General features: G+C 35.6%; 1 protein-coding gene across 2 annotated transcripts in view; it reads left to right on the top strand.

The window, feature by feature from the left end:
• The window catches only part of LOC131064197 (golgin candidate 5), a 98,761-nt gene that overhangs the window by 52,110 nt on the left and 34,593 nt on the right, over positions 1 to 12,058 (top strand). For both annotated transcript variants that reach the window (XM_057998249.2, XM_057998250.2), the window contains exons 7-8: positions 1,907 to 1,968; positions 2,099 to 2,146. In XM_057998249.2, the coding sequence (XP_057854232.2) occupies positions 1,907 to 1,968; positions 2,099 to 2,146 (110 nt within the window). The remainder of the gene's footprint in view (positions 1 to 1,906; positions 1,969 to 2,098; positions 2,147 to 12,058) is intronic.

Consider the following 12,058-nt stretch of genomic DNA (forward strand, 5'->3'; position numbering starts at 1 on the left):
ATTTTGTGTTGTATAGTGCTTAAAAACACCATCGACAGAATTACAACAGGTATCCCACAGTTCAGTGGTAGCCAAATCTGTTTGTAGTATATCTTGGCTGTTGAATGTGACACCGTTAGTTTCTTTATACTTATAGTGAATGAATTTGATCACCACCAAATCAATCACATATCCTAATATTTGAAACATAAACAAGTCATACTGGGTTTCTGAGGGTCTGGACCATCCATAGAGCCCTTTCGTTCTTCCTTCTACTTTGTAAATTCACTTGCAATTGTCTTCATTTTTTAAAGTGTGTTCTAGTGCTGTCACGTGTCAACTATGGCGATTCACACCATTGCAATTGATTACAAATAAGTCATAACTGAATACAATGAAATTGGCTTCCATTTGGATTAAGTTGCATGTGGAGGCTTGGACAGTTGTTAGTAGTTTTTAACATACATAATGTTTAATGTCTGAGTGATATGTTCATTTTATGAAATAAATTGTCAGAGCTCTCTTGTACCTTTCCCAGTATCACATTGTTTATTCTTGAGTATTTTACTCACAAACAACTAGGAAACCATGTGAATGTAGACATCAGCCAGGAACTGACTAGTTTTAACTCCGATGAAGTGGATAACATTCTAATGTCAGACATTGGGGTATTACATCGGTAACTTGAAGACTCTCAAGTCTTCTCTCCTTCCTGTTTTTGTATAAAGTAAAAGGAAAATTCTCACTCAGAAACAAAATGATTGGATGATCTCATAGTCTATGTTGACAAGACAACCTAATGATGTCTGCGTTGAACTCAAATATAAGTGTTGCTTGTTAATTTAAAGATGTAGATATATCATACCCAAAGAAAATTAATCCCTCTCCTTACCGCATTTCAATATCAAGAGTTACTTGTGGATGCTCCAATTAGGTACATAGGCATTGCTACTGAAGACCAACTTAGGGAATGGAGGATAAACTATTAAACATGGACTAATAGTCTAATACATGTTGGTTGATGACTGGGTTTTCGTTTTGAGTGTTTCTCTATTCAGAATATTCCTTGAATATTAAGATGTGTTTTCCCTGACATAGAGTGACCTTATGGTAGTATTGCCTGAACTTTGTCTTCATAGAATCGGTCTAGTTCCATGGACATATTCATTCTATAAAAGACCATAAATGAGGAACTCTGCATATGTGTAGAGGGTGAAAGCCACAAGACAGCTTCAACAACAACATTTGCATTGCCTTGTACAACAATCAAAGTGGGACCTAGAGGATCAACTTCTTATTTACCATAACCACCTTCATCATCCTGACAATCTGTGCCTACAACTTGTACAGTAATCATGCATCAGTTTCTCATCAACAATCTTCCGATCCTCCCTCTATGTCTAAATCCACGATTAACTGATTGGTGCCGGTGGGTAGACCAACTAGTCTACAGGTTTGAAATGTAGTCGTTGACCACAATTTTGATAATATGTTTTATTCTTACATACACATGTCGCTTATATGTAAAGAATGCTTTCCTTGGAGGGAACAATTAAGTAATGCATAATGCTGTAATGAACTACGTATTACTAATTTATTTTATCATGTTTAGTCACATATGATTATGCACAAGATAATCATCCAACTGTAATACCTGTCATAGGCCATCTCATTTCTACTTCAATCGCTGGTATAGAATGAGCCCTATCCATTGGTAAAGAAGACCAATGTTATAAGGAACAGTGTCTGTTGTGTTTGAGAATAATGAAAGTGCTTGTTAGCAATGTAATATGTATGCCATGCGTGTAATATAATTCCGTGCTGGTTCTATGTTAATCTTGTTCAATGAACTTCCATATTATCCTATCTTCTTTCATTCGTAAATGGTTCTTTGTGGGTAATTTTACTTTGGCTCTCAAACTTGTAGGTGAAGAGCTTTCAAAAAAACAAGCCGCACAAGAAGCTCAAATGAGAAAATTGAGGGCTCAGGTTTGTTAGAAGATTGCTGTACCCCTACCCATCATTCAATCTCTTCGTATTTTATGAAATGTGATGGTCAGTTTTTCTTATTGTGATTTGCATTTTGACCAGACTTACATTAGTGTTCCGTTTGTGCTAGATCCGGGAATTAGAAGAAGAGAAGCAAAGGTTGAATTCCAAGTTACAGGTATTTGAATAGTTGTTTCTGCTATCAATTTTTTTGCCATACTGATAAATCACGCTTGTCTCTTTATGTGATCAAGATATTAGTTGTGTAAAATGAGATGGACATCTAATAAAAATATACACGTGGATTTAGATACCACACAATATTCATGATATCAAATTCCAACTTCGCTAAATTTTTTCTATTGAATAGGCCACAATTGGTTACCGGCTTCAAAAGAATGTAGAATTACTGTTGGGTGAAAATAGCAATAATTTTAGTTTTTTAGCTGTCTTAAAAAGATACTTTGGCACATATGTAACCAAAGTATTAGAATACATAAATATTTACATCAATATGCACATGGCAATACAGAAAAAACCATGCAAAATTTTGGATTGCAATAGCCAAAAACTAGCCTTAAGATACTATAAAATAAAAACAGCCTCAAGCTTCTACAAGTAAAATTTTCCATCTATTTTTTATTGCTTCCTAGTCTTAGCATTTTTTATTTCTTCCTAGTCTATAGCAAAAGATTAAACTAGTATCAAAAGTGGATGAATTAGTGGCGAACCATCCTAGAAGAAAAATAAACACTGTGCTACAAAATCAATATTTAGCTTTTGGATAAAGGAAATTTCTTGATCGTGTAATTTTTAAAGAATGTGTGGAGGCAGATTCTTCCAAGATAAAAGCAATTGTCAAGTGGCCTATGCAAAAATAGTCTAAAATTTAAGATGGTATATGTGCTCAGTTAAATATTATCATATTGCTGAATCAGTGAAACACATGCTCATTTTGTTACATCATTAAATAATTATTCTTTTTCAAGCTTCTTAGAAGCTGAAAAATTTCAAACTAAGAAGAATTATCATCTATATGGATGTTCTGTCTACACTAGACTTCTGAAACTCTTTATGGCCAAGTTTGATTCTTGTGGTACAATTACTGGATAAATATTAAATAATGTAATTTCCCCAATTTTTAAGTGACAATTAATTAAATTGATTTTTATGAAGTTGTCAAAAAAGCCAAAAGATATATTCAAATGATGACTTAATATTAATTAATAATAATAAAATAATGAAATATTATTAAATGTCACTTTATTAAATAAGGTTCTCCAAATATGATAAATATTAAAGTCGGCTAAGTTGGCCTAATATTCTAGATGCTTCCTGGAGTTCTTTATAAAGGAGGTTGGATGGAAGAAGTAAGCATGCTGGTGAATTTGATGTGAAATTTTGAGGATGAAAACCCTTGTAGTTGAAGGTGTGGATGAAAACCCATCCCTTCCTCTGGAGTGTTTGCAAGGCAGTAGGCACTATTGAGAAAATTTGTGAAGTCTCCTTTTGAGACAAATTTGATGAATGTTTCTGGAATAAAGCTATTTGCAGTTCTGAGGTATTTGGTGTTGATATCTTCTTTTGGCAATAAAATTATTTTATTCTGAAAGGCACAAGTCTGTAAATCTTTGGCGAGAATTCTTTATTTACCATTGCCGTGAGCCATATGGTTTTATTATTTGTTGAGTCAGGACTTGATTGATATTGCCGATTAAATTTTTTTTTTCCTAAAGATTTGGAATAGCCGTGGATAAGTATTTGGGCCGAACATTAAAAGTTTGAAATATTTGTGTTAATAGTATTGTCGTGCCTTACCAAATATCAGATGTTTAATTATTGGAGACGACTCTTCTATAGTTTGGTGCATATAATCTTTAAGCCGTGGAAAATATTTTTGAAGTTAATAATGTTGGCACTTTAGCATCCTCGTTTCTTTTGCAGCTGTCATGAAATATTATTTGGGGAGTGCTAAAATTTATACCTACCATGAGGACCTCCTCATCATTTTATTGTAGAGCTTGATTTCTGGTTGAATCGTGCGGCGTGAGTTCATGTGCTGTTGGTGTGGTGTATTGAGGTTGGATACTATTATCACAAAAGCTTGCACCCTTGCTGAGCTATCAACTCGGCAACCTTGTGAAACATGGAAACAACCCCGAAGTGTGGGAGCTTGCGCAAGGGGGTTGAATCTTCGGAGAAGATCGGCTTCCTTCTCAATCCAAGTGCAGGTGTTGAACCAATTCAACACTCCAAATCTTACTTCCAAACCTATCCTAATAGCTTGCAAAGGAAAAGGGAAGAGAGAAATGCTTAAAATGAAAGGAGGTGATGCACCAAGATAAGAGATTGTTTCTCCCCCCACCTGAAATGGCACAAAGAATCAACTGAAATACGCAGGAGATGCACAAACTTTAGTTGCATGAATGACCTCGACACACGTATGGAGGTTAGAACTTGCTGAATGTCAAGAGGGGAGAAGGCTTCCCACAAGTCACACCCAGAAACAGGTTAACACAACATATATGTGAAAGAAAGCCACAAACATACACTTACAATGAAGGTAAGAACACATACACAACATACATAAGTTGAAGTAAGGCAAGAATGATGATTTCAATTCATTATAAGGCCAATGGCCAAACTTACAGTTGCAAAAATGCAAGATAAATACAAGTCTTTAAGAGAAGTGAAAGAGCATAGAATAGCTCAAGCCAGCAGGGAGAGAACCCTTTACAATGAGGCATAACAGCCTTATATAGAAAACTGGTCGCAAGAGTTGTTGGAGTATTAAAAGCCTTGAGTGTTGATCACGCCATCTAGAAGTGTTGCAAGCCGGAAGGAAATTGGGAAGACTTCGGAAACACAGGTTACCGAAGTTGGGAAGACTTAGGCTTGGGGTTCCGGAGTTCCAGGGAAGAGAAGAAGAGGTTAAGGAAAGGGGAGTTCCGGGGAAGAGAAGAGGAGACTAAGGAAAGGAACTTCGGAACCTCGGGGTTCCAGAGTTCCGGGGAAGAGAAGAAGAGGCCAAGGAAAGGAACTTCGGAACCCGACTGAGGAAGAGAAGAGGAGATTAAGGAAAGGAACTTCGGAACCTCGTGGTTCCAGAGTTCCGAGGAAGAGAAGAAGAGGTTAAGGAAAGGAACTTCGAAACCTCAAGGTTCCGGAGTTTTGACAAGACAACACTTCACACCTCATAATTCCATTGCTTTCTCCTTGATCCAATTGGGGCAGCGCTGGTCCATGGAACATATCTTTGATTGGTTCTCACTGATGGACCAAGGGTGTCATAAAATGACAACAGATACCAATCTCAGTGCGGAGTTTATATTGAAATCATAATCAAAGGCTTGGAATTGATTGCAAGTGCTTAGATACACGCTCATCTGTAGGAATGATCACTCCACAGATAAAAACAAGATCACAATTACAGAAGACGTGCAGGCTATAGTTTGAAGTAACAGGTGTGAATAGGAGACCCCCTCGAAGCAGATATATTTACACAGGGCAATAGTGGGAAGGTGCAGAGTTATGGGTCCCGACTGTGTGAATCAAGTGGGGATTTGAACATCTGCCTTTGCCTTTGTCTGTCGACAAGGCAAAGCCATTTCCTATTACATAATATCCCTCTTACCCAGATCATTTGGAGGTGTTTATTCTCACAAAAGTCCAATGTGTTATTTCTGCTCCATTTTGGACTTGTAAACTGTGAGATGGCTTGACATTTTATTGATAGGATATTGCTTTAATTTGATTTATTTGTTGTATAAGTTGGTGATTTGGAGTTAAAATATATTTTGGAAATTGATAGAAAAGATTGGTCATTGTTCTATATTACGTATTGACATTTCTAAATGTTCTATTATTACATTTTTATGTTTTTTGTCAACCACTACGCCAAAATATCGACAAGTGGTGAATGGCACCCACTAGCAATAAGAGTGGGGTTTTCGTCCCACCTTGCAGGTTAGCCCCCTCGTGGACATGTGTTTGCCTGATTGTGGGTGGGTCTCAGCCCTGGGTACACGCCCAACAGGAATCCGCACCACTGCAGCATTTAGATCGGGACATCACAACCCACCACGCTTCGTAGGGCTTGACATTGAGACCTTGGCTGTGATACCAAGCAAGGTAACCACTACGCCAAATGCCGGGACTGGTGGTGAATGGTGCCCATGAGTATTAAGAGTGGGGTTTTTCGTCCCACCCAGTAGGTCAGCCCCCTCATGGACACATGGCTGCCCGATTGTGGGTGGGTTCCAACACTGGGTACATGGCCAATGGGAATCTGCACCACCGCAGCATTTAGGCTGGGACAACACAAATAATTGCCCAGGATGGATGCCTATTGCATTTGAAAGTTGAAGCTTAACCTAGAGAATTTTTTAAATGTATAATATGGTAAGAAACTGTTAATTTATATACCTTCTTGCAAAATAGATATGATATTGTTTGGAAGAAAATTACTAGTCAAAACTGTTAATAAGAGTCTTCAATATCTCCTTGAACTTACAAAAAATTGTCAATCAAACAACAAAAACTGAAGAAAATATGAACATTTGATTTTGAAATTTTGTATATAAAGAGCAAGGATATTGTTGGGTTGCCTCATAGATATGAGAAAGGGTTAGCCTGTGCAATTATGATTGTTGCCCTATGTTGCAACTTGCAACAAAGAAATTCAAGTAGAGCATGTCAAAGATGAGTGTTGAAAAATAATTAAAAATATCAAAATTCAAAATTTATGGGGTCTAAACTGGATTAACTTTTCCCAAAATTAAAATTTATAAATCAATATTTGAAAGAAAGTTTTTTCAAAAGCTAACGCCATTTGCCAATCATTTTATTGGAAAGTTATGAGAAAAGATATACCCAATAAGGTCTTTGAATGTAATACTTGTCTAAGAATTGGAAAGGACTTTATTGTAACCATTTCAGGTTCCTTAATAGGAGTGGTTAGTAATTCCAATGGATTATTTTCTGGTCTTCTTGTCATAGAAGGTAGAAGGTAATAATCTTTTTTTCTCTTTCTTGTGGTAGATCATCTCTTGAAATATACTCATTTTAAGGAAATGCAGAAAATGTGTCCAACAAATCAAATTGCAGAATTAAATGCAAACACATGTCAAGTTTCAGGTTTTTCCTAAATTAATCATTAATAGTCTGGATCGTTTTTTGTATGAGTAAATTTTGGATACCTTCCTCAAATTGGTTGACATACTGAGATTAAATTAGTGTTTGGAAGGATATCTTTGATGATTTTGTCAAACAAACAAAACCAGTAGTTTATTGGTTAAACTTGGGTGAATGGTGGTACTATACCACATTTCACATATCCACCAGTATGATAACTTTTATAGCTTTGTATGTAACAAATGTGAAAGTTCCTACAGTACAGAATTTCTTGGAGAATTTCAAAAAGTAATTCAAATTTAAAGGAGAATTTGGAATGGGCTCATAAATAAATGAAACAACGGAAAGATCAACAGTATACAAAAAATAACTCTAGGATGGCAATTGGGTTTATGTGCAATTCCAGGTGCATAAGGGAAACTTTGATAAAACTTAAACAAAGATGAAAAGTTCAAAAATTATTGCCAAAAATTTGAAGTCCAGTTCCACTTGTGAAGATACTTAGATAGGTTACATATGCCTTGAAGTTTGAACCTTAGAAATTAAAGATATATTGATGATGTTTTTCATGTATCCCACTAAAAGGAAATGTTGGGCATGCGTTCAACTATTTAGGCTGAATTACTTATACTAGAAGAATATGGAAGGCCTGGATTGAAATTTGAAGGTATTCCTAAGACACAAAGTAGATCCTTTTGTTAAAAAAAAAATAATATGTGCCTTAAACTGGACTAATTTGATAGTGGAAGAATGTCAGAGTTATTAATTCTTTAGGAGAGCTAATTACATTATGCTTATAGAAGATTGAATGATGTGATGTAAATGTACAATGAAAAGAATTAAATGGAGCAGTAACGGAAGAACACAAATTGAAATTTATGGTGGGGAAAACTATATGGTGAAAAACTCCACAAAGCATCATTATTAAGAAAACTTACACATTTGTTTGTATACTTACAAACTCATAAACTTGTGTGGTGAATCACTTTCTCCTCATTCCAAATGGTCTCACATAAACCTCTAGTGTAGAGTAAATATTTCAATTTTCAAATTTTCATTTTCTCCATCAATAATTTATCCCCAAGGAATTCCTTGAATATAGGAAAATAAAGTAGGTATTACCATTTCAGGAAGTTACCACACCTCTTATAAACAACATTAGTATTAATTATTAAATTTATTGATACTAAAGAAAAATCTTTTTATACTAATAAATTTACTAATTAACTAAATATCTTGGTACAATGCTAAAAACATATTGATATAATAAGGTTTTATACCTTATATTAGAGCTTTATAAATATTTGTTTTAGGATTCTTAATTAATGTATAGACCCTTAATAAACTTTAAATAATACAATTTTGAGGACAAAGCATGTTTAGAGAGAACTTGTTTTGAAATTAATATATATAGTTCTGTATCACTTAAAAAATGAATAATTGCACCTGGTCATTCATATCAATAACCTATTTTTTCTCACTCATTTGTTTATTCGTTCATTAAATATATTATTTTTGTATATATTTAATATGTATATTTCTAGATATGTGCCTTCAAATGTGTTTATGTACCAGGCCAGACAACCTGAATCCTAATCATCACCAATAATATCATCAGCATATTTCAGAACCTAAATCCCTTGATTCTGCTTTTAAAGAAGAATGCTAGAAATTGCAAATATTTAAGACTGGAAAATACAATTGTTTAGATTTGACAATATTTTTATATTACCTCTCAAGAAAGTATTTAAAAACTTCATTTCTTCTTTAAAATTAAACCAATCGGTTATGGTAATCTGTAGAATACCCTGGTTGATATGAATGGCGGCTAAACTGAGTTCATTAGAGAAAATATTGCAGACAATGGATCAATAAAATTACAGCAGCAGTGGGTAAATTGGGGGCAGCACCAATGAAATGTTTTGCACCCTACAGCCAGGCGTGGTATTCTGCAAGCGCAAATCAAAATTTGGAAGATGTTTCTTGGCTATACCTTTCACTTTGCCCTTGGATCTCTGTTTCTAGAGGCTAAGGATTAGTATTCTCTGAACTTTAGGACTTTTCAATGGCCATTCCAAATAAATTTGTGGCAGCTGTCATAAGATTATATAGTTGAGCCTCCAGTTTAAAATCATTAGAAAAATTAGTTCAGATTTTAATGTTCGGTATGCTTATAGAAATTTTAGTTTTACTTTGGGAAATGTTTGTATGATTTTTTAATATATTTAAAAACAATTGATTTGTTTCAGGGTTGTTACTAACTTTATAAAAAAGAATATTAACTTGTGGTTTTGTACTATCGTTTCATAATATAGTATTGCACTATCATTGTTGAAAAGAGATAATTTTTGAGTCTACAAAGTATTTTCAGAGTTCTTGTTTTGTTGTTAATCTTAAAGAATAAATCCAATAATAATATTGACTTTTATTGCAGACTTTTTAGAATTCACAAGTTTTATAGGAAGAACACATATCCTGATTCTTTAGTTTGTCTTTGTAGCCTTTTCTAATGAATATGAAAATAATAAATCTGCATTTTTCATCTGTTCAGCACAATGATGAAAATTATCATTTTTTTTTTGCATTGTGCAACATTTCTGAAATTTACAGGTGTTGAATCTGAAATTGAATTTGAACCAGTTAATTTACCTCAGGACAAAGTAATAGTCAAGTAAGTAAACGGAAGAAAACTTTATCGAGTCTGAAGTGGTGTCTGGACATCAAGTCCATAGGAATATGAAATATTGATGGTCTAGCATCTGTCAGTGGCATGACTATTATGAAACCATAGTGGCAGATGTCACCTGTGTATTATAAGCCTAACTAAAACATAATCAAAATTACATTCTAACTAGAGTTTTGAGAGAAAAGTAATCATAGTTATGACTTCTGATTATCATATCTGTAAGAGGCAATCAAGACGATAAGTACAATAAATGGAACAATAAGATTGTTGGTGTATGGCGTTCTACTCATCTACTCATTGTTAAATTAATTCAGCTGATGTATGCTGATGGTGCTCACTACAAGGCTTTGACATATCAACTCTATGGAAGTACACATAGGTCCTCCTAAAACAAATGTCAATTGAAGTGATGAAGTAAACTGCTTCTCCAACTGATCTGGTTTCCAAGAGTCCGTATATATTACATACTTTTCTCAGCCCTTGTACTTCTCAATCTTGGTTCCTTTATTTACAGTTAACCAGGATTCAAATAGTTCGCATTTGATCCATCTGATCTTTGGTAATCCACAGTGTTCCACGGCCATTGGGGACGGGGGGAAGTGGGGACGGGTTTCGGGGACAGGGGGACAAAGGGCCTAAGTTTGGGGATGGCGGCGGGGTGGCGGCAGGGTGGTGGTGCTGATATAATTATACATATACTTACAGTACTTGAAAAACTAGTTGTGAAAAGAAGTATAACAGTATAAGAATTACATTTCAAATGAACTATAGGAAATTAGTAAAATTGCAAAATAGCAAAATTTGAGTCTGACGTGTTCGAACGGGAGACTCCTGCAAGTCTCCTTGCCCCTCAAGAGACGTCTGGGAGTCTCCCAAGGAGTCTTGGATACGTCAGATGAGAGATTCCTGCAAGTCTCCTCGCCCCTCAAGAGACTCTTGGGAGACCCCTAAGGAGACTTGGAGACGCCTGGGAGTCTCCCAAGGAGACTTGGAGACGCCTGGGAGTTTCCCAGGGAAACTTGGAGACGCCTGGGGGTCTCTCAAGGAGACGCCGAGACGTCTCCCAAGGAAACTTGGAGACACGGAGACGTTTCCCCATCTCCGGTGGAGCTCCGGTGGCAGTGGCGGGAGACGTCGCGTCCCCATCCCCCCTCTTGGAAACATCCCCGTCTCCAGGACGTGGCCCAAAAGGGGGCGAAACGCGTCCCCGTGGAACACTGGTAATCCATGAATCATATTCTTCTTACTCAAAAATTCAAGATACACAAAATTTGAGTGGGCAAGTTTTCAATGCTACCTACTATCTACTTGTGAAGTAGTCTATAATAGTATGAAGCTATGAACTACCATCAGAAGTTATAAGCATATGCTTTATCAGAAATTGGATAGCATCAAGCTGTCATAAACCTCTTTTTTGTGCTCTAGCAATCACCTTCTTGTCATTGTTTTCTTAATTAGTCACCTTACATTATGAAATCGCATTATTGTGCAATCACATTTATTGTAAATAGATTGTGCTTCCTTCTGGGAAAACGCATGACACTACTAGTGCTGTAGTTATCAACTTTGAGTCTGATTGGTACACTTCCACGTCCGTGAAGTTGGTTTATTAAGCCATCTCTTATATCAATCTTAATGATTTATACTTCTTGTTCAAGCTCTAGGAACCACTTACTTTTTTAGATTTTATGTTCCATAGCGAAGTCAATGCACTATATATTGAAGTCGAACAAAGTATCCTGCAGAAATTAATGACAGTCTTCATATTTTTTCAGGATGATGTTTGCCACAGTCCAAAATGGAAGCAACACTACTCTTTCTTATTTTGGCTACTGACTACCTTCCTTGCTTTGAATATTATCTCTTTGTTTTAAATTTTCATTATCCCATGACAGCACTTTTGTCTTCTCGCCCCTTAACTTTGTATCAAATGCTTTGGTTGATGTCTAACTATAACTGAAGTGCTTGCTGTGTGTTTATTTTGAAGCAAGCTGCTGATTGATTGATGTAATGCGCTTAAATATGTTGTCACAATTCTGGAGATATAGGCAGACCATTTGTTGGATACTAGATTATCCACTGGAAGAGCTCTTACGAGTGCATACAACTCATCCTTATTTCTTTCAACTTACTAATGGCTCCACAATTGAGCAGCATGCTTCCATCTTCAAAGTATGCTGGGATCATAGACAATCTGACATCATCTCTTCAGGATGTTTTAAATCCATTCCATCAATTCAATCGGATATAAGTTGGATAGAAATGCAAAAA

This window comes from Cryptomeria japonica, chromosome 6 (genome assembly GCF_030272615.1).
Source record: "Cryptomeria japonica chromosome 6, Sugi_1.0, whole genome shotgun sequence".
NCBI classification, from domain to species: Eukaryota; Viridiplantae; Streptophyta; class Pinopsida; order Cupressales; family Cupressaceae; genus Cryptomeria; species Cryptomeria japonica.